Source organism: Rhinichthys klamathensis, unplaced genomic scaffold (assembly GCF_029890125.1).
Source record: "Rhinichthys klamathensis goyatoka isolate OS25496 unplaced genomic scaffold, OSU_Roscu_1.1 h1tg000040l_1, whole genome shotgun sequence".
NCBI lineage: Eukaryota > Metazoa > Chordata > Actinopteri > Cypriniformes > Leuciscidae > Rhinichthys > Rhinichthys klamathensis.
The window spans coordinates 5473324-5497302 of NW_026606587.1; the positions used below are offsets into that span (position 1 = coordinate 5473324).

The window sequence follows — 23979 nt, forward strand, 5'->3', positions numbered from 1 at the left end:
GGTTGCTGCTATTGTAACAAATCTAATTTCCTGAAAAGGATTAAAGCATCCATCTATCTACCTATTAGTGGTCTCAGACAACCGTGTGTATAATTCAGGTATCGTTTACGATCATAGCACAACAGGGTTTTTCCTGGGTCAAAAATGGTTTTCAGTGGTGGCGGATGAACAGGGTCATCAACACTCTCAGTTCACGTGGGTACTTTGAACTGCGTGTACAGTACCCATGTGAACTGAGAGCCCAGTACTGACAATAAATCTAAAATAAATGCAAAGAAACAGTTTGTAATTTTAACTTATCCTATTTTTTTCATGAAATTAAAAAAACACTGTCAGGACAGATCATAAAACGAAGTGCTTAGAACGATTTTACATAAAAAAATCTGTAAATGTATATGTAAAATGATTTAAAAGAGTAAATGATTTGAAATGTTATTAATAAAATGAACAAAAAGTACACATTACATAAAAAAGTGGTAGATCAATTATTTTGCATTTACACGAGACGTAATGCACAGATCATTTGACATATCAGATTTAATATCAGACATAAATACGGTTGTCAATCCTGTGTTTGAAAGCAGGCGTCTATCAGCGGATCCATCTATCAGTGGATATATTAGGGATCCACTGATAGACACCTGCTTTCAAACGCTCCCGTGCTGTGTACCTGTGTAAGCGCTCGGTGAAGAGCGTCAAATATGTCTATTTACAACATGTTTTGGAAGCGTTGATCATTGAAGCCAATCACAGACATATATGTTGAGAGCCAGAACACAATGGCCAATCAGAAGTGTTTAAGAATCCGCTCAACAGCGCTCAAAATGCTAGGCGGGAAAATGCATTTTTTCAATTTTAAAATACCCAAGTCGGTACCTTTGACAACACTATTCACACGTTTATTTTAAAGGGTTAGTTCAGCCAAAAATTAAAATTCTGTCAGTAATTACTCACCCTCATGTTGTTCCAACCCCGAAAGACTTTCGTTCATCTTCGTAACACAAATTAAGATATTTTTTATTATATCTGAGAGCTGGATCACAACCTAGAAGCTTTGCGTTGTTTCACTACGTGAAATATCACGGCCGTACAGAGAAGGAAATGAATAGTTGAATAAAGTCGTTATTTTTGTTTGTTTTTTTGCGCACAAAAAGTATTCTCGTCACTTGATAACCTTAAGATTGAGCCACTGTAGTCACTCGGACTATTTTAACAATGTCTTTCATAACTTTTGGGCCGGCCAGTTTCGATCCCTTAAGAAGCCTATGGAGGAGTGATCCAGCTCTCAGATTTAATCAAAAATATCTTAATTTGTGTTCCGAAGATGAACGAAAGTCTTACGGGGTTGGAACAACATGAGGGTGAGTAATTACTGACAGAATTTTCATTTTTGGGTGAACTAACCCTTTAAGGAAGAATAAACTAGTGAAATTTTGAAATGTACCATGTTTATACGGCCGCCAAAATATTATCAATGCAGTTAAACCCTGCACAAACGCAGGACGAGCCATCCACCAAAGTTTAATATTTAAGGATCAAGGTCTGTTCACATCCCTAACCCGAAATCTCCATTAGGGAAGTGATATTTTCTGACCTTTATGGCGACGGGGTAGACAGTCGAGCCAATTTCAAAGCTTCCTTTCTTGAACATCATCACTGATGTGTTATTAATGCAGGTACCTGGACACAAATTATATGATGAACACATGAAACAAACAGAAGACCATATTAACAACCAGGTCACTTGTGATGGCAGTCACAATAAGCTTACATATGTAAAACACTTATTAGAAGAGAAACTGTAACGGGGCAATTGTAATGTTTTTCCATCACATTCTTTCTCTGCCTGAAAAAAAAAAATCAAGAGTGATCAAGGCCGGTTGCATAAACGTCTTACACAAAAAGGTAGATTGGTCTAATTTGAAATCCGAAAAGTAAGACTGATTAGCCCTAACTAATTTCTAGTTGGTCCAACTAGTTCTTAAGACACAGTCTTAACATAGTGGCTATGTTTATGCAACTGGCCCCAGTTCACTTTGTAAGAAATGTTCAACAAACAATAATTTTGAGTTTTGGATGTCCAGTATGTTTCCTGCTGTGAAGTTATGACACCTTTGAATTTAACATAATATACACTACCATTCAAAAGTTTGGGGTTAGTAAAGTTAAACAAATATGTATATTTAAAAAAAAACATTATATATATATATATATATATATATATTCAAACAAAAAAAGTTATTTTGAATTGCTATAATATATGTTATATAATAACTATAATATCTTACAGTATTTTTGATTAAAAAAAATGCAGAATAAGGTACATCTTAAGCATAAGATCTTACCAACCCTAAAAGTTTTGAATGGTAGTGTATGTAGAAAAAAAATGGGTAGTATCCCCTAGTTTCCCTTTCACATCAATAATCCTTTCTGAGAATGAGTTCAGCTTACCTTCAGGGAATATGAGGATAGGCAGTTTGCTTTTGTCTTTTACATGATCACTCAACCTGAAATAAAACGCATTTGATTAATGACAACAACGATAATTGAGTGTTATAAAAGAACCAGTTTCAGTGTGATACATGAACTACTAATGTTAATTTGCATTTTTTAGAAGAATCATCCAGGGACCAGTTGCATAAACTTAACCACTATATTAACCCTACTCCTCTCTTTGGGTCATTTTGACAATTTTTAAGAATCAGGTGTTTGTCTGAGTGGTCTAAGAGTTTGCTTTCAACTTTCAAATTTGAAATGGGAATACACAAAAACAATTGACTGGATTCTAGGAGTTTTTGTGGTTGTAATGAAAATAGTAACATATCCTTCCATCATGGGTCAATTTGACCCCATAACCCCACCACAAACACGCTCAAATAAAGGGATGAGACTATAGAACATCCCCAATGCAGAACACACCCACAAACACACAGATGTACAACACTCACACATAAAAAATACATAATAAAAGTAATTTTTTTTTTAATTTTTTTACAAAAGATTTATTTTAAAATGTCTAAATATATCTATAAATGCATAAAAAGCGAAATTAAGTTTCAAATTGGAGTTTTGTTCCCATATTCCAGTTTATTTGCTTTATATAAAATATCCAAAGAGAAACTTTAGGCCCCTCTCCTCGAGCAGCAGTATTCATAAAATGCAGATTAATGTAATTTTTTAAAATGTAAATTAATGTTTTCACTAGAATTGGACTGGAATGAGGCATTTTTTGTGAAACAATCTAAAAAAAGGATTATTTTCAATTAAAATAGTACAATTCAAGAATCTAGAAATATAATCTAGCAAATAAAATAAATCACCAAAACATATGTAAAGAAAAAAAAAAGCATACATTTAAAGATAATATTTTATCATAATAGACTGATATACGATATTTGAAAGAAAAAAAAGTAGTGTAATTTTTAGGCTCTGGGTCATTTAAAGGGGTCATCAAAAAACATCCTACGGTAATTTAGTAGTAATACTTTTTTTTTCTATCCTGTTTGGACCCTCTCTTTCGAACACTCAGTTGTGATAGGCGTGCCGCATTCAAGACTTGGAAGTAAACACCACTGCTATGAGAGGTAAACAGTTTTGCATATTAAAATATTTTAAACGTCCCTGTCATTACATGTGTGGAATTGTTTTGAAAACTTCAGATTTTGACAAATATATTGTCACATAGTTGAAACATCTGCCAACCATGTGAAACATTTATGCATATTATTACATATGCTTTATAAGTCTTGCTTGTGGCAAATAAAGCATAATTTCTCTGCTCTCTTGATGTTCTTTCTCCCCGTATCTTGAAACAAACTTTTGATTCGGTTGGAACATGTATGGTGTCTCTTATGAATAAATTCTTGAGCACAGGGACTATCCCTGATACACTAAAACAAGCTACTGTTACACCTCTGCTCAAGAAACCTTCACTCGATGTTAGGGATTTTAATAATTTTCTACCTATTTCAACCCTTCCTTTTATTACAAAAGCACTGGAGAAAACGGTTCTCAATCAACTCCAATCTCATCTTAGCGCAAATCAAATTCTTGAAACTTTCCAGTCTGGTTTTAAGCCTCTGCACAGCACGGAGTCTGCTCTTCTAAGGGTTTCTAATGATATACTGTTAGCGACCGATGCTGGTGACTCTGTGATCCTAATACTGTTAGACTTAACCTCGGCCTTTGATACAGTTGATCATAAAACTCTATTATCTCGACTAGAATACTCTGTGGGCATCCAGGGAACTGTCCTCAGCTGGTTTAGATCTTATCTAACAAATAGAAGTTTCTCTGTTAAACTGGGTAATTTTTCTTCCTCGCCAGCTCAACTCTCCTGTGGAGTGGCGCAGGGGTCTATTCTCGCACCCATTCTTTTTTCCATATATTTACTTCCTATGGGCTCCATTTTCAGAAAGCATGGTGTATCATTTCACTGCTATGCAGATTATACACAAATTTATTTTCCTTTGAAACGCAACAAAGATACTGCTCTAAAATCTCTTTTTGCATGCCCAGAAGAAGCAAAAATGTGGTTTTCTCAAAATTTCTTATTTTTGAATGAATCCAAGACCGAGGTCATAGTCTTTGGCCCCCATGACAACTATAATAGCAGCAACATTGATCTGGACTATCTTGATCCAAAGTCATCTTGCATTAAGAACCTAGGTGTTCTCTGGGATCAAAACCTGAAATTTGAAAAACACATCGATGCGGTGATTTGTGCTTGTTTTTTTTCAGTTACTACTTCTCTCTAAAATTAAATCTTCCATTTCTGAGAAAACACTAGAGATTGCTATCCATGCGCTCATTACATCGCGGTTGGACTATTGCAACTCTCTCTACTTTGGCATACCCAAACACTCTATTGCTCGTCTCCAATTAGCACAGAACGCTGCTGCAAAGTTCCTCAAAAGAAAACGCAAATTTGATCATGTTTCACCTATCTTAAAATCTCTGCCTTGGCTACCTGTGCATTTTAGAATTGAGTTTAAAATTCTTTTATTTGTTTTTAAATCCATAAATAACCTGGCACCAAGCTATCTGTCTGAGCTACTCTGCCCACACAACCCCACACGAAACCTGAGGTCTGGTGATCAGAGACTTCTGTCTGTCCCCAGATCTCGGTTAAAGAATAGAGGGGACAGAGCCTTTGCTGTTGCAGGCCCTAGGCTGTGGAACAGCCTTCCGGTTTACATCAGAGCTGCTCAATCTTTAACTGTTTTTAAATCTTCTCTTAAAACCTTTTTTTTTTTTCTTTAGCTTTTAACTCATTGTGACCTTTTGTCTTGAATGTGTGGTTTGTCCTTGCTCTTTATCTTGTGTATTGTTCAGCACTTTGGTCAGCCCTGTTTGCTGTTTTTAAATGTGCTATATAAATAAATACAAACTTGAAACTTGAAACATAAGTATTTGGAGTTAAATGGATGACTTCGGGTAAATAGAATTATGAATGAATGTACCGTTGTTTGTCACATTGTCGTTCTTAAAGGCTATTCATAGTTCATCCTTCTCGATAAAGTGAAAAACTTATATTGTCATTTGAAGTGTTGTGTTTTAAACAAAATGAACAGTGTTGTAATGTCTTACTGATGACAAAAAAAATGTTGCTCAGCGAAACTTTTATTCAGAATTACAGTGAATGGCTTAGATCAGAACAATAACAAAAGCGTTCTCTAACGTACTTTCTTCCGTGTCAGAACAGCGAATCACAACTATCACAACTGTTCAGTTTGACTGCGGCGCTACAGTATAAATACTCGATACATCAAACGATCTGTATCAGACAAAGCAATAGTGACACATGGTGAAAACACTGTTACTCACACTTGAGTATTGCGACATTACGGTCATATCCAATGTAGTTGGCGTTGCATCATCTTTTGCCTGCGTCTAACTGTGTTTTGTTTAAAATGGAATCTGCAGTAAAATGAGGTGAATAAACGAACAGTGTCTTACTGACGCAATCTGACTGGAACTTCATTGAAAATAAATCCAAGCTTTCTTAATGTTAGGATTACAAGATAACTTGGCACATTAAAACAAGGAAGTTTTGAGTACTGAAACTTACAGGATATTTGTATAGTACAATGACCATTTTTCAAAAGATATGTCAAAAGATTAAAGTAAATTTGATATCTCAATTCATGACCCTTTTAACCAAGGGGTTAAACCAGTCTTACTTTTCCAATTCAAATGATGCCAATCTACCTTTTTATGTAACTGACTTTAAAAAGTTATGACCGGCCTTGAAGAGAAAACAAGGCTTGTCTGAGCAGTTTATGCAACTGGCCACAACACTTTTGTTCAAAATCCAAAGAAATGAGACAAGTGTTGATGCTGAGTTACCTTTTAGCCACTAGATGGCGATCTTTGACTTCTAAGCGCTCAAACCAAATGTGTGGACAAGCTTTCACCATAGACCTCTGAATGAGCCCCATCAGCCCCCCATGGATCTGACCCACCTTTAACACACACAGACACAATTTATTTAACTTCTGACGTTTATTCTCAAATACACATGAATACACACACTCACCATTGCATAGCATCCATCACTGGCCAGTATAATCACATCGATGGGTGAAGTGTGGTTGGCAACACAGATGCCTCCATTCTTGGGTTTATTTTCACTGTTCCAGAGAAAGACAAAGATAGGAGATTGTGGGCAGAGAGTGTAAATAGTTACAGGAGAAACATGGAGAGCACTGTTGGTGGTAAGGTAAACAGGTTAAGAGTTTGTGTTGGCAACCAATAGTTTAGTAGCATCTTCATATTAAAGGAACCAGTTTGACTGGTCAAGGGAGAGGTCCTGAGAGAAAGAACACTCTTTATTCTTATCAGAGAGAGAAAGAGAATGCACAGGAGGTCAGTGACCTGAAAATACCACACGGGGGCTTCCGGTATGCGACGGAACGAGGTGGACGTGTGAAACGATAGCTCCGTAAAGTCAGACGATTAAAACCCCTTGAATTCAGCTAATATTATCTAAGTTTAGGTAAAAGACTCGGAATATGAGCGGGGGTACTAAAACAAGAAACCAAAAGATGACTGGAAAAGCGGAACAAGAGGGACGCAAAGGAGGTGAACCGAATACACCAGATGCTAACAATGCTAGCATAAACGCACACAGCAGTGTCTCGACTTCTCAACCAAGTTTGAAAGATATAAGCGATCAAATAAGCAACCTTCGAACTCAGCTAAATGCCGATCTAACATCGTTTAAAGAAGAAGTAAAGAGAGAAGTGAAAGAGGAACTGTCAGAATTCAGACAACAGATTAACCAACAGTTAGCTTCTACGACGCTATCCTTACAAGAACATGACAATAAACTCGAGGAGGCGGCGGCGCGAATTGAGGAATTGGAAAGTTGGTCGGCAGTGGCAAATGAAGTGCTCCAAGAGTCACTAAAAGAGCAAAGGGCATTGCGGGGAAAAGTTGACGATTTGGAGTCAAGGGGGAGGCGAAACAACCTCAGAATATACGGGGTACGCGAGGAAATGGAAGGTCCCTCTGTGATTCAATTTGTGGAGAAGCTGTTGGTGAGCGAAAAACTTATTGAAGAAGGGACTGATGCCCAAATACAACGCGCACACCGCTCACTTGGCCCGAAACCGACCCCCGACACCCCCCCGAGATCAATAGTTGTTAACTTTCTTCAGTATAGAGTCAAAGAAGCGGTTCTCAGAAACGCCTGGAAAAAGAAGATTCAGCTTGGGGATAAATTTCTCTCTTTTGACCACGACTACACAACAGACGTGATCCAGCAACGCAAAGCTTACAAAAAGATTAAGCTTGTTTTGAAAGAGAACGGCATACGCTTCCAGACGCCATACACCCGATTGCGTATCCATTGGGAGAGTGGCCAACAGACCTACAACAGCGCTGAGGAAGCCGAAAGAGATCTGCATCGCCGAGGTCTTCTAGTTGAGGGCCACCTCGGTGTGGATAATACCAGCGGAACTGGCACACCAGCGACCCGAAGACTGGACCAAACATCGCCATGGCAACGCATGCCCCGGCGCGGAGAGAAGGAGACAGCCAAGAGAGCACGGGAACGGCTACAGGAATTCCAACGGAAGTTCACTACTTGATCCGAGAAGACAAAGACGTGGAGACCTGAGGGAAATAGGTACTAGCTATGTTCCAAAGAGCTGTGTGTTCAGTTGCTTTTTGTCACAGACTGTCAATGATGTAAACACTAATATTGTCACTCTTTTTTATGATTCAAATAGTCTGATTTGAACGAGCTAAAACGCCTAAGGTAGAATTAGTGGAAAAGCTCTTGTTGTTTTATACGCTGGTTCTGGGAGGGGGTCCTCTCTTAGAGGGAGGCTTTCCCCCTTACCTTATTTTGGCGAAATGGGGGAATTGCAAATACCCTGCCTTGGAAGCCTTTTTTCAGTTTAACGTTATTTGTTCTGTTGCTTTAAGTTCAGTTTTGTTTTTATTTTTATTTACAAAGTTCATGTTCAAAGTTCATGGTTATAAGACAAGCAACCAATCTGAACCACCTCGCATTTATGATGCACAGTCAGAAGCTTAAATTAATGTCATTGAATGTCAATGGATTAGGTAACCCAGTAAAGCGGGCAAGGGTGATGAATAAGATAAGGAAAGACGATATGCACATCATCTTGCTACAGGAAACACATTTAGGAGCTTCGGAGCATGAAAAACTTATTAAATTTGGTTACAATATATTTTATAGCTCATATTCACAAAGTCATAGGAGGGGAGTTGCAATACTTGTAACCAAAAAAATAAAGCTTGATATTTTTAAAGAAATAAAGGATAAGGAGGGTCGATATATTCTAGTAAAGGGTAAAATCAATAATAATCTTATGACATTGGTTAACATCTATGCACCACCGGAATGCGAAACAACATTTTATAAAGAATTCTTTGATACACTCACAGCAGAAGCGGAAGGGATCTGTGTATGTGGAGGGGATTGGAATTCAGTCTTAAATTTGAAACTAGATACCACAAGTAAAAATAGGAGTAAAAGAAATCTTACAAAATTACTAAATATTTTGTTGGAGGAAACTGGCATGGTGGATGTGTGGAGGAAGCTCCACCCAACTATGAGGGACTATACACATTACTCAGTGCCTCACTTGGTTCATTCAAGAATAGACTATTTTATAATGAGACAGGAAGATTTCTACAGGGTAACCGAATGCAAGATCGGAGTCACTGATGTTTCAGACCACAGCGCAATATATTTAACTCTTAACTTGGAGAATAACCCCAAAAATACTGTATGGCGATTAAATGTGGGCCTCCTTAACAACCAATCAGTAGTTGGATCTGTCAAACAGGACATCAAAACATTTATAGAAGAAAATGACAATGGGGAGGTGGATCCATCAATAATATGGGACTCGCTAAAAGCTGTCTTACGAGGAAAACTAATAGCCAAGGTAACAAACATTAAGAAAACTAGGATTGAAGCATATAAAAGATTAATTAAAGATTTAAAAGATAAAGAGGAAAAATTCATTTTGAAAAAAGATCAAGACACTCAAAAAGAAATTCAAAAATTGAAAATGCAACTTGAAAATTATTTAGATGATGAAGTAGAGAAAAAAGCTAGATTTACAAAACAAGCATATTATGAACTAGGCCCAAAATCAACAAAGTTTCTCGCTAGAAAACTACGCAAACAACAAGCGGACTCAACAATTTTGAAAATTAAAGACCCTATCTCGCAAAAGCTTCGAACTGAGCCAAAAGAAATAGAAAACACTTTTTATCAGTACTACAGCAAATTATATTCACTAGAGGGCGCTTCTAACAAAGAGTCGATTAGAGCATTCCTAGACAAATTAGACCTTCCCTGTATAGGAGAAATACAAAATAAAAGAATATTAGCAAAAATCACATCAAAAGAACTGGATAAAGCAATAAATAGACTAAAGGCAAATAAAGCCCCAGGTAGTGATGGTTTCCCCGCCGAGTGGTATAGGACTTTTAAGGTAGAATTGAAGCCGCTTCTTCTTAGAGCTTTAAACTATATCCATAAAGAAGGCAAGACCCCTCCATCATGGAAGGAAGCAATTATTACGCTGATCCCCAAAGAAAATAAAGATAGAGATAATTGTGCCAATTATAGACCAATATCAATTTTAAATGTGGACTATAAGCTATATACATCCATAATTTCTAGACGATTTGAAACCTTTATTTCTGATATAATTGATGAGGATCAGACTGGCTTTATAATTGGTAGGCAAACGCAAGATAATATCAGAAGAAGTCTACATGTGATTCACAATATCTCCAGCAAAAAGCTTAAAGCGGCCTTGATCAGCCTCGATGCAGAAAAGGCCTTCGATCGAGTAAATTGGGATTTCCTATATCTAACGTTGGAGAAATTTGGCCTTACTAATGACTCTGTTCAATGTATTAGAGCAATTTATGATAAGCCAACCGCAAGAATAAAAGTGAATGGATCTCTGACAGACCGGTTTGAACTTAGTAGAGGATGTAGGCAGGGCTGCGGATTAAGCCCCACCCTTTTTGCTTTATACATTGAGCCACTCGCTCAAGCGATTCGGGAGAAAGAGGATTTAAAGGGGATTATGATCAACGAAAGAGAACAAAGGATCGGATTATTTGCGGACGATATATTGTTATTTCTAGAAGATATTAACATATCACTTCCCATACTGATGGATCTTTTGGGAAAGTATAATGAATATGCTGGATACAAGTTGAACATTTCCAAAACCCAAATACTATTGTTTAATCATTCACCCTCAAATGAAACTGCACGCACATATGATATAAAATGGAGCACCAACAAAATTAAATACCTCGGAGTATTTCTATCCAAAGATTCTTCACTACTATATAATTTTAATTACAACCCAATAAACGAAAGTATTAGAACAGACATCCAGAGATGGTCTACTTATCCACTCGGCTTAAGTGATAGAATAAAAGTGGTAAAAATGAACATCCTCCCTAGGCTACTTTACTTATTTCAATCCCTCCCGGTAAATATTCCGTCAAAACAATTCACAGAGTGGGATAAGCTGTTATCGAAGTTTATATGGGATGGGAAGAGGCCCAGAGTTAGGTATTCAACATTACTGCTGCAGAAGGATAAGGGGGGCATGGCCCTTCCAAATTTAAAAATGTATTTCTATGCAGCTCAATTGCGTTACCTGTGTTGCTGGTGTGACCCTAGTTACTGTGCCAAATGGAAAGAGATTGAGACATGCATCCCTGGGTACAATGTTCAGACACTCGTGGGAGAGGACCATATCCCAACTGATGTAATAGAAATACTTGGCCCAATTGCACAACTCACAATGGAAATTTGGTATAGTGTAGCAAGACAATTAAAATTGAATAAAGAAAGAAAAATATTAAGATGGGTAGCTCATGACAAAGACTTTAAACCAGGAATGCATGACTCAAATTTCAAATTTTGGACCAATAGAGGGGTTACAGCTTTTTGTAATTTAATTAATAATGGGGAAATAAGAAGTTTTCAATATCTGAAAGACAAATTTAGTCTAGATAATCGAGACTTCTTCCGATACCTGCAACTAAGAGAATACTATAATAAAGAAATTAAGGACAGAAACGAACCTAATGCAGTTTTAGAGACTCTGTGTGGTGCATACCAACAGAAAACACACAAAATTACTTCAATGCTATACACTAGCTTAATGTCCTGTCAAAAAAACACAACCCTGTATGTCAAAGAAAAGTGGGAAAGAGAAGCAGCTGTCACGATCTCAAATGAAGAATGGTATAAAATCTGTGAGTTGTCACAGACATCTACAAATTCACAAAAATGGAGAGAATTCAATTGGAAAAATTTCATTCGATTCTTTATCACGCCATCTATTAAAGGTAAACAACTGTCCACCCAACAAGTATGTTGGAGGCAATGTGGCTCTGTGGATGCTACCCACACACATGTTTTCTGGGACTGTCTTGAGATAAAACCTTTCTGGACTTCTGTCCACCTTATTTTCTGCAAAGTACTGGAGTACTCTGTACCATTAACTTTTACAACAATGTATCTGGGTCTTTTGTCCAATGTAAAGAAAGATGATCGATATCTGGTTAAGATATTATTGTCGGCAGGGAGGAAAGCGATAACAAGAAGTTGGCTCAAACCTGAGCCACCCAGCCATACTCAGTGGATGGACATTGTGCAGGAAATATTCACCATGGAAAGAATGACCTTTATTCTAAGACTGAAAGAAGCTGAATTTAAAGAAAAATGGAGCAAATGGATAGCATATAGATTTGCATTAGAAACTGTGTAATCTGAAGTTTTTTCTTTATTATATATATATATATAATTTTTTTTTTATTTATCATGACATCTGGTTGCTGTCTTATGTTTATTTGTTCATTTTTATTTTATTTTTGCATTATGTAACCATACTCAAAATTGAGATCACTATGCTTTGTCTTTGACCTGCCTAAAACAATAAAAATAAGAGTGAAAAAAAAAAAAAAAAGAAAATACCACACGTGATCTCGTATAGGAGACGCAGGAATGACAGGCTGAGATAATGACAAAGAGAGCACTGGAGAAATTCAAAATCAGATGAATCAAGTTTACCTGACCTCTAAGACACAAAGACCCTGTTAACTCACTGTTACATTCCTGTGTCATGAACTCTGACCCCACGTTTGTTTGTGTGTCAGATAACATTAAAATCTGAACCATCTATACAGAACATGCTAGAGGAGTTAACATTCTCAAGAACCAGTTCTCATTAACTGTAATTGCATGGAAAAGAGTGAATAGAACATCCACCAAAATGTTTCCTTTTGTGTCCCAAGGAGGATAGTCAGACAGGTTTGAAGAACTTCAGAGAGAACTGTGAGCGTGTTATTTAGAATGCATGACTGGGTGTGCGATTGGGAGTGTCATTTGAGTGCATGATTGTGAGGGTGTTGTAGCATTGTAAGCATGTGTGTGATTGAGTGATTGTTAGAGTGAATGATTGTGAGCATATATGTGTTTGTGTGATTGTGAGTGCCTGGTTGAGAGAGTATAAGTGGGATGCATGTGTCTGACTGTGGAAATGATTTTAAGTGTTTGATTGTGACTGTGTGTGAGTGTTTGTGATTGTGAGCGTCAGATTTCGAGTGTGCACCTGTGTGGTCGTGAGTGTTTGTGTGATTGTGAATATAGGTGTATTTGTTTGATTGTTAATGTCTGATAGTGAGAATGATTGTTATGTGATTGTAAGTAAGTGTGTGTGTGTGTGTGTGTGTGTGTGTGTGTGTGTGTGTGTGTGTGTGTGTGTGTGTGAGATGGTGAGCCTCTGATTGTGAGTGTGTGCGTGCAATTTATTGAGTGTTTGATTGTGAATATCTGATTGTGAGCGTGATAATGAGCATGTGCTTTTGAGAGTGTGTGTGTGTGTGTGTGTGTGTGTGTGTGTGTGTGTGTGTGTGTGTGTGTGTGTGTGTGTGATTATGCAAGTATGTGCAAGGACGTTATGCTATGGTGAATGTGTGTATGTGTGTGTATTTGAGAAAGAATTTCTGAAAGGGTTAATTGTGTCTGCGTGTGTGTGTGTCTTATAGGCTGATTGATAGTGTCTGACTGCAACAATAATTGTGAGCATGTGATTTTGAGTATTTGTGAGATTGGGAGCGTGTATTTTCTGTGTGTTTCAGGGTATGTTTACACGACAACGATATGCTTAAAACGGAGCAGTTTTTCCTGAGTTTTCCGCATACAAGCGTTGTCAAAACGATCCCCATTCACACGTATCCGCAAAAACGCAAAAAAAAACATAATACGCATGACATCATCGTCTTCAGAGATTTGCGATTTTGTTATTTACATTAAGACCGTTTTCAAAAACTTGCACTTTGAAACCCATTTTCAAAAGTTTGCATTTTCAAGCACCCAAAACGGATAAAAAGTTGTATGCTTTTAGTTGAAAACGGTGTTGTGTAAACAGCCCCTTATTGCGCCCCTCTGAGAGTTTGTGAGCGTCTAATTATGTGATTGTGATAGTATGAGTGTGATGTATGAGAGTGTTTGATTATGGGTGTCTGATTGTGAGCATGTGTGTGTGATTGACAGATGCAATGCAATGGTGAGAGTGTGTATTTGTGTGTAGTTGAGAAAGAAGTTCTGAAAGGGTTAATTGTTTCTGTGTGTGTGTGTGTGTGTGTGTGTGTGTGTGTGTGTGTGTGTGTGTGTGTGTGTGTGTGTGTGTGTGTGTGTGTGTGTGTGTGTGTGTGTGTGTGTGTGTGTGTCTTATAGGCGGATTGATAGTTAGTCTGATTGCGAGAGTATTTGTGTGCATGTGATTTTTGTGAGATTGTGAAATATCTGATCATCCTCCATAACGCAGTTGCTATTTACAAATCATACGTCTGTAAACTTTTGCATTACCAAGGCAGTGACTGACGCATTTGTATTACAGTACACTCCAAAAGAGCGCTGTTATCAGCCCCACTGAAAAATGAAAACATATCCGCACCGGCTAGGCTGGGTTGGCACGGGATGGAGCGGTTAAGCAAGCGAACGGTTTAGCAAGCAAACGGTTTGGCTCGATGGTGGAAAAGCTATAGTTATAACTATATGTATATATATTAGGGCTGTCAAAATAACGCGTTAATTTCGATTAATTAATCTGAGAAGAAATAACGCGTAAAAAAAAATAACGCAGATTAATCCATTCCGTTTTGACCTTTGCGGAGCCGTTCCATTCGTGTAAAAAGAAGGAGGGAGACAAGAACGCGCTGCTTGGATCATTGTTTGGAACATTTACTTATAACAAACAGAGTTCGTCAACTCTAAAGTACCACATCAATGCAAAGCATCCAGGAGTGTGTGCGTGAGTCGGTGAGGGTGTCTGAGAGAAAGCGCGCTTGTGTGTGTGTGTGTGTGTGTGTTGTAACTTTTCACACGCTCTCACGTCACACAACCATTTTCTCACGCACGAAAAAAATCGCGCTCCAAAGAGAGGACACGGAAACAGACAAGACAGACGTTATTATGATATTTAAAAAATCTCAGCTCTCAGATTTTGTCAATTTTATTACGAAAATCAAACAATAAATACCGTTGGCGCTTGTAAATGTGACATGACAGATCCCTATAGCGGCACGTGAACCGATCATCTCTAGCTAATAGTAAATAAACACTAATGAACAATGTTGAAAGATACAGTAGGGCAGCATAAAACTTACCGAAATGTATATTCCTCGATCAATCAGTGTTTTTCAACCGCGAAAAGAGGTCAATAAAACAGCTGGAGAACAATTATGTCACATAACATTTAACCTAAGTTACCTCAGGAAAGACATTTCATGACCATATGATAGCACGTTATAGTTGGCTATAAAAAAAGAGCTATAGAGAGTGTTTTTCTAAATTTATGTAGCCTACTACTATATTACATATCTATTATATTTTTACTTATATCAAAGTTGTTCTTTGTAATAAACACGCATTATATTTAATTTGAGCTATTTTTAACCTTAAATACTAACAGCTGATATGGCTCTCTGTATTTTTACAGCATTGGGTGAGATTTTTTTTTTCTTGAGAAAAATGAATGCCTATCTTGTGTACCTAATATTTATCCAAATGAGTCAATATTGCATCAAATCACAAGAATTAAATTAAATTGAAATCGTGAAATTCGTGTCAAGCAATAATAATAAAAACGTAGCTTACCAGAAATTGTACCATGTAAACATTGTAAGATTGTGTATGCGATTAATTTAGATTAATTAATTACAGAGTATGTAATTAATTAGATTAAAAATTTTTATCGATTGACAGCCCTAATATATATATACACTCACCTAAAGGATTATTAGGAAGACCATACTAATACTGTGTTTGACCCCCTTTCGCCTTCAGAACTGCCTTAATTCTAGGTGGCATTGATTCAACAAGGTGCTGAAAGCATTCTTTAGAAATGTTGGCCCATATTGATAGGATAGCATCTTGCAGTTGATGGAGATTTGTGGGATGCACATCCAGCTCCCGTTCCACCACATCCCAAAGATGCTCTATTGGGTTGAGATCTGGTGACTGTGGCGGCCATTTTAGTACAGTGAACTCATTGTCATGTTCAAGAAACCAATTTGAAATGATTCGAGCTTTGTGACATGGTGCATTATCCTGCTGGAAGTAGCCATCAGAGGATGGGTACATGAATAATAATTCATTACATTTATATAGCGCTTTTCTAGGCACTCAAAGCGCTTCACATGGAAGGGGGAATCTCCTCAACCACCACCAATGTGCAGCATCCACCTGGATGATGCGACGGCAGCCATAGTGCGCCAGAACGCTCACCACACACCAGCTTACTGGTGGAGAGGAGACAGAGTGATGAAGCCAATCAGTGTATATATATATATGGGGATTATTAGGAGGCCATGATGGACAGAGGCCACTGGGCAAATTTGGCCAGGATGCCGGGGTTACACCCCTACTCTTTCGAAAGTCATCCTGGGATTTTTAATGACCACAGAGAGTCAGGGCCTCGGTTTAACGTCTCATCCGAAGGACGGTGCTCTTTAACAGTATAGTGACCCCGTCACTATACTGGGGCCTTAGGACCCACACAGACCACAGGGTGAGCGCCCCCTGCTGGCCTCACTAACACCTCTTCCAGCAGCAACCTGGTTTTCTCAGGAGGTTTTTTACAAGGTTTTTTGGTGGCCATAAAGGGATGGACATGGTCAGAAACAATGCTCAGGTAGGCCGTGGCATTTAAACGATGCCCAATTGGCACTAAGGGGCCTAAAGTGAGCCAAGAAAACATCCCCCACACAATTACATCACCGCCACCACCACCAGCCTGCACAGTGGTAACAAGGCATGATGGATCCATGTTCTCATTCTGTTTACGCCTAATTCTGACTCTACCATCTGAATGTCTCAACAGAAATCGAGACTCATCCGACCAGGCAACATTTTTCCAGTCTTCTACAGTCCAATTTTGGTGAGCTCTTGCAAATTGTAGCCTCTTTTTCCTATTTGTAGTGGAGATGAGAGGTACCCGGTGGAGTCTTCTGCTGTTGTAGCCCATCCGCCTCAAGGTTGTGCGTGTTGTGGCTTCACAAATGCTTTGCTGCATACCTCGGTTGTAACGAGTGGTTATTTCAGTCACTGTTGCCCTTCTATCAGCTTGAATCAGTCGGCCCATTCTCCTCTGACCTCTAGCATCAACAAGGCATTTTCGCCCACAGGACTGCCGCATACTGGATGTTTTTCCCTTTTTACACCATTGTTTGTAAACCCTAGAAATGGTTGTGCGTGAAAATCCCAGTAACTGAGCAGATTGTGAAATACTAAGACCGGCCCGTCTGGCATAAACAACCATGTTCCTAACAGGTGTTCCTAATAATCCTTTAGGTGAGTGTATATACTGTGTATGACTATAGATAGTGTCTGATTGCGAGAGTGATTGTGGGTGTGTTATTGTGCATGTTTGTGAGTGTTTGTTTGATTGTACATGATTGTGTGTGATTGCAAACATGCGACTGTCAGATTGTACATTGACCCATAATGCTCCTGATGGTTGGAGATTTCCAGAAAGCATGCGTATGATCTGTGGCGTTTTACCTGTGATGGTATGTGATGATAGCAGTCAGCGCTCTCACACAGATACGGTAACACATCAGGTGCACTGTTTCACTGAGAAAATTTTTCAACCTGCAAACACACACAGGGACGCATTAGCATCCATATTAAATCACACTCCTGAACAAACTTATAACTAACTTCCAAATATCTGACAATTTATTGGTCTCACAGATTGGTTCAGCACTAGTATAAAAGGCTTTTTTTATAAGTTTCTCACCTTCCATTGGGCAGAAGACCAATAATGGTGGTGAAGACAACCAATAGGCTTATTCCTGTGATTGCTAATGTTAGCCTGATAAACCAAAAAACAAGACATTTCAACTCAAACATTGGAACAATCATTACAAAATGTAACTAAAATCTTATATCACAATATGAGTCATTTTATTTCACGATAACGATAAATATTCTCTTCCGGTTGTAAAAATACAACTGGAAGAGAATACAATGCTGAATAAAGTCATTGTTTTTGTTCTTTTTGGACCAAAATGTATTTTCGATGCTTCAAAACATTCTAACTAACCCACTAATGTCACATGGACTACTTTGATGATGTCTTTATTTCCTTTCTGGACAAGGACAGTATACCGTGTATACATTTTCAATGGAGGGACAGAAAGCTCGGACTAAATCTAAAATATCTTAAACTGTGTTCCGAAGATAAACGGAGGTCTTACGGGCTTGGAACGACATGAGGGTGAGTCATTAATGACATAATTTTAATTTTTGGGTGAACTAACCGTTTAATGCATAAAGACTGTGTGTATGAGGATACTTGAAAAGAGGGGCATTTGAAACATAAGTGTGTGTATATTGGACCGTTTAAGCCCAAAGAGTTCAGTACTAGCACGCGTTTCAGGTGTGTGGTCAGACAAGCGCGCGTATATACAGATAGCATAAGCATATAGTCCTCTTTTGCTGCTTACTGCGCTTAAACCATAGGTTCTCAAAGTGCGGCCCGCGGGCCAATGGCGGCCCGCCGAAACATTTCTGGCGGCTCGCGATAACATCTGTAAAACTGTTAAAACTATTGCTTTGAAAAAATGAATATCTCCGTTTAGTGGTGTTTAGCGGCATCCATAGGCATAGGCGGTAATTACACGGTCCGACCGACCGATCGCACTTGACCTCACTCCCAAGGCCACCAGGAACAGTGGTTGTCTACACAGGAATAGGAATCGTGGCCAACCGAAACCAGCACCACAAATCCCATTGCAATTTAAAAGGGTATGTTGACCAAGTAATCAATATTCAATGTGACTTAAAGGAGTCATAATGTGCAATTTTCACTTTTCCACGAGAATCAATGTATGTTATGATTGACTAACGATTATACATTTGCCGGGATGCCGATATTCAAAAGTGAAGCGTTTGTTTACCCCAGGGTTCTTAAACTAGCCAACGTGCACGCGCACTCAAGTACGAGATTTCAATTTCTCCCCCGACATGACGTCAAGACGGGGCCGGATATACCATATATGGACACCGCAGAGGAGGCCCGCCCTGCCCCTCTCCCCATCATATTCAGTCAAGAAAGATGCAAGAACGTAGTGCACACGTGAGTTGCTCTGTGGTTGACTGTCATAATCCACATTCTAATGTTTTTTCTTTACCCAAAACTGACCAAACTACAAGGGACAAGAGGATGAAATTTATTTTTAATGACGCTGTTCCAACAACCATCTCAACTTGCTCAACGTTAGGTGTCTGCGCTAAACATTTCACAAAAGAATCTTTTACAAATTTGGGGCAATATCAGGCGAAGTTGGCATCGAAGCTACGTTTGGAAAAAGGTGCCATTCCAACAATCAGGGACTTGCCTGAATTTGAAACGGTAAGACTGTGTTTTTATTACTATATTTTGTGTAACAAACAGCAGCTAACTACTAATGCGGTTAATGTATGTGATAAGGATAGATACATTTAAAAAACAGTCAAGAATTAATAAACATAAAGAAAAACATAACGTTACATGTCTGCAGATGAAAATGATTAAATATCTAAAAAACCACAACGTCAAAAAAGGCAAAAACAACACATTATAGCAAACGTTAATCTCTATAACCACTGTAAGCTGAAAATAAAGTAGACTACATCTCCGTTAATGTAATCTACATTAAATTAAAGGTAAACTTATGTGGGAGAAAATAGCAAAAAAAACGTTTTAGCTCGTTACTGATGTTAATGTATGTCTCAGTCAAAAAAATTGTCTTTACCATTCAGAGACATGTTGATGTAGACGTCCTTCAATTGACTGTTGTTCCTCTTCCGTTTCCAGCTCTGGTTCAGAGTCTGGCTCAAACATATACGGTTGAATCCCGTAGGTCGCGGCCAGGTCGGGTTCATTAACAACTTGCGCCATGATCTCTTTTTGGAATGATATGCTGAAGTTACCTGCGGTGTCAAGCCCCCTCCTTCCTACCACCAATCAACGCGCCCCTCATTTGCATTATTAAAATGACCGTCCACGACAGCCAAAACCTCGCATCAGATCTCGCGAGACAATAATGCATTCAGAAATAAGGGTCAAACGAGCTCTGTGTTTATTTTTTTCCAATTTTTCTTTTTTAGAAGGGCATGAAATGACTATAATAGAGCGTGGGTATCAAAGTTAATACTACATTATGACTCCTTTAATAATAATCTTAACAATGTCAAGCTTATTAATAGCCGCGTTTCCATTACCTTTCAAAATGTTCGCGGGCGCGAACACTTGCATTTTCCTATCAACAGTGGAAACAACTTAAACTAGTCTATCATTTCTGGTCATACAGAAAATAATAATGCATTATTCGCAACTACTTTTATTTGTGTAAACTCAGTACAAGAAAACGTGCTTTTGTAAAATAAAATAAAACAATCAGTAGCCTACTACGCGCTTTCATGATCTCCGTGAACTGGAGCGCGAGAACTGAAACAAAATATAGCCTATGTAGGCTAAAGCTTAAAATGTGCACTTTTAAACAAACAAACTCGAATCGAAAGCAAATACCTGATTATGTAATCCGTATGAAAGGTGGATTTCTCTCTAAAAGAGCATCTACTTAACAGCGGAGATGGAGATATGCTTTTAGCCGACACTTAGAAAACAATAGTTTATTAATAAACAATTAAAATGCCTCGCTGTTTTTTCAGACGCATTTATTATCATTAGCCTATAACTCACCTATAAATCAGGCTAGATCAGACACGTACAGGCTATATGGCTCTTCTCATTCATCACTGCGGGAAAAATATAAATTCCAGGTTCTAATTTGGCCTTAGAAAACCAGTAAAATCGACATGTTTTCCATATTAATTTGTGAATATTTAAAATGTTTAATAAAGGGGCAAAAGTCATTTAAACAAAAATCTGAAAAAGTCTGTCGATATTTACTTTTTTTGCGCAGCAGTTGGTGAAGCCAGTTCGAATTAAAATTTTGTTCAACTTTGCGTTTTAAAAAGACAACAACCGTTCATTTTTCGTTTTTCAGTTACGGGTTAAAAAAGATAGATAATAATATGCAAATCTGCAATAATGGAAACGCGACTGACAAGCAATGATAGAAATGAATGATGATGATGACTTGTTTGGTAAGCTTCTATTTTAAAAGTTTCTTTCTCTCCCCCCAAAAATTTTCACAAGTTTTGCCAGGTTTAGCCTCACAGTTATGAATTAAAATGTGTTTATTGCAACTAATGTAAACTGTAGAGATGCAACCTGGTCATTAAAATAATTTCAAATGGGATTTTCTTTTCAGTTTTTTTTTCTTCGTTTTCTCCCCCGCCACTTTGGCGGCCCTCAGTTCAATGTTGGGTTCCTAAATTGGCCCTCACCTATCAAAACTTTGAGAACCCCTGGCTTAAACGGTTTAAAATTACTACTTGTTTTAAAACCGCAAGGCTTAAAAACACATTCATACGATACGTTTTTGTGAAGGAGCAGCACGGCAACACCACATGACCGTAACCGCGATAGAGACGATACTCCAAAATCTCTACCGGTTGACAAATTTCTACCAGTTAATCGTGTCTACCGGTATTAGAATTGGAATCGATAAGTAGAATCGGAATTGATTCATTTTCAAACAATACCCACCCCTACTGGAATTTGCCACAGGTCCAATTCAAACCTACATTCACATCAGTTATATGATATGATCATAACTCCAGGAGCACATGCACTACCCACTGCACCATAACTTTGACCTAATGGATTCAGTTGTGCAATTAATCGCACATACCCAGGTGGGCACATCTGATTAAACAGAGCTCAGATATCAGGCACTCTTCCTCATCTCAAATGTGCACACAGGATGGTGAAGTGTTTCTATTAAGAGATGTGGGTTAAGGCCATTGCCCTGACTGACATTAATCCTACAGAAGCTCCATATGGCCCTGAGGGGCAGCAGAATTAGCCTGTATTTTAAGACACTAAATTCAGACTTGTGTGCCAAAGCAGAGCAAATGTCTCAGAATGGACTGATTAGAATGATGTCAAATTATAACATCAGCCAACCAAAACTATTATTTAATATTTATTCTGACAGCACTCTACAAAGCCATTAAAAGTGTACAAGTGCTGCAGAATTATTTTCTTTTCTGTTTTGCTATATTACATACAGTGGACCTCTAATAGTTAATAATGTACCAAACAATACCATATACCTTTTATGTATTTTCCATAGACATGTAAATGAGAGTAACAGCAGTGCCCTCTGCTCCTTTCTTCATGAAGCAGCCGTTTCTAATTTGAATACTTTTTTTGTTATTCATACTGTGTAAACATACTGTGGCAGTCAACGCTCAGTCAGGGCAATAACATAATAATTAGTTGTATACCAAGGTTTTACTTTGCACACCGAGGTACTTCAAAGATAACCAAGGCACTACCATGGTACATGTACAAAAAGATAATATTAGCATGGTACATGTGTCAAAAAACAATGGTAATACCACAGTACCTCAAGCATTTTAGTACTTGTTTGTTGTTAGCATTGGCCTCATTTTATTAATTATTATTTTAGAATTTTTCTCGCTAATCTTCACATTTGATTACTCCATAAATAAGGGTTTATTTGTATTATTTTACTAGGGATGCACAATATATTGGTATCACATTCATTAGTATTATCAAAATGAGAGATTGGAAACATACCTGCCAATATTGGATATTTATATTAGTAATTTCATAACATTGTCAAATATAATGTTTGGTAAGCCTCAAAATGAAAATCCATTTTTCATACTGTACATTAAAACGAAGTGATGTAAAAATTACTTGAATTTAGTGATTACTTGATAACTTTGATTTTAGTATGTTTATTTTAGTTAGACAAAACACCATAGAATTATAATATCAGCCATTTATGGGTTATTGGCCATAAAAAGAAAATAATAATTAGCATCAGCCTGCATTTTAATATCTCGGACTTTTATCGAGCCCCATTTTTCTTCTTGCTCACCTGAGGGGCAACAGGAACCCATAACGGATGATGACGCCAAAACCCCACAGCACTGTCAGTCTGGTGCTAATGTGCTGGAAGTTGTAGTTGCTCCTGGTCAACAGGTTCCACGACTCAAGTTCTTCTGCCGAGAAACATTTGGTAACCTCATCATCTACGATGCTTTCAATGCCACGGCGGCAAAAGTAGAAGGTGTCTGACATTTCAAACTCTGATGAGGAAGGGGAGGGGCCTGTGGTGGTGGAGGCGGATGCATCAAACTCTCGACTGCTCCCGTTTCGCCGAATCTCTTTGAGCTCATCTTCCAGTGATGTAGGTTCTTTAGCGATAATGCCTGAGATAAAATGACAGTGTCATACAGTGTCTTTGTGAAGAGCAAAATTTAGGACATTATATAACAGAGCACATAATGTCACAGTCTAGAGCGTAAATAAATACATTTTGAAGAGAGTGGATTCTGGAATGTCTATCTAATGAGTGATTATAATCAAGGTATAAATCAATATTTTTCCTTCTAAATATCAAATGAGTTGAATGACTTCTCTAAGCTTATGAGATTTTACTTAGTTATAGAAGTTACCAGTGTGATTACTGAAATGTTCTTTTCATGTTTTCTTTAATGTCCATATTAAATATCTGAGCTCATGCCAGGATTGAAGTAACAGTGTTTGCTCATTTAGCCCGGCTTCCAGAAAGGAAATATGGATTTGTTTTGTTTGAGAAAGGTCTTCAACGTGTTAAAACATATATCTGTTCTTCTAGCTCACCATGACTATAGGTCACAAGGGTCATTGGAACCAATAGTTTAAGTGACCATTTCTTAGCATTTACTTTCCTGTTCTATATTAAAGTGTCCTCTCATTGAGAGAAAGAACATGTTATCTTGATGTTTTGGGAAGAATCTCCTGTTTATAGTTAGAGCCC

The 23979-nt window shown here is 37.9% G+C and overlaps 1 protein-coding gene across 5 annotated transcripts in view; it reads right to left on the bottom strand.

Annotated features, from left to right (window-relative positions):
• The window catches only part of LOC130081955 (glycerol-3-phosphate acyltransferase 4-like), a 51649-nt gene that overhangs the window by 11474 nt on the left and 16196 nt on the right, over positions 1-23979 (bottom strand). For all 5 annotated transcript variants that reach the window (XM_056246688.1, XM_056246689.1, XM_056246687.1 and 2 more), the window contains exons 4-10: positions 23056-23389; positions 17829-17903; positions 17591-17680; positions 6539-6632; positions 6349-6464; positions 2452-2507; positions 1595-1680 (exon numbers count right to left, since the gene is read on the bottom strand). In XM_056246688.1, coding sequence (XP_056102663.1) covers positions 1595-1680; positions 2452-2507; positions 6349-6464; positions 6539-6632; positions 17591-17680; positions 17829-17903; positions 23056-23389 — 851 coding nt within the window. The remainder of the gene's footprint in view (positions 1-1594; positions 1681-2451; positions 2508-6348; positions 6465-6538; positions 6633-17590; positions 17681-17828; positions 17904-23055; positions 23390-23979) is intronic.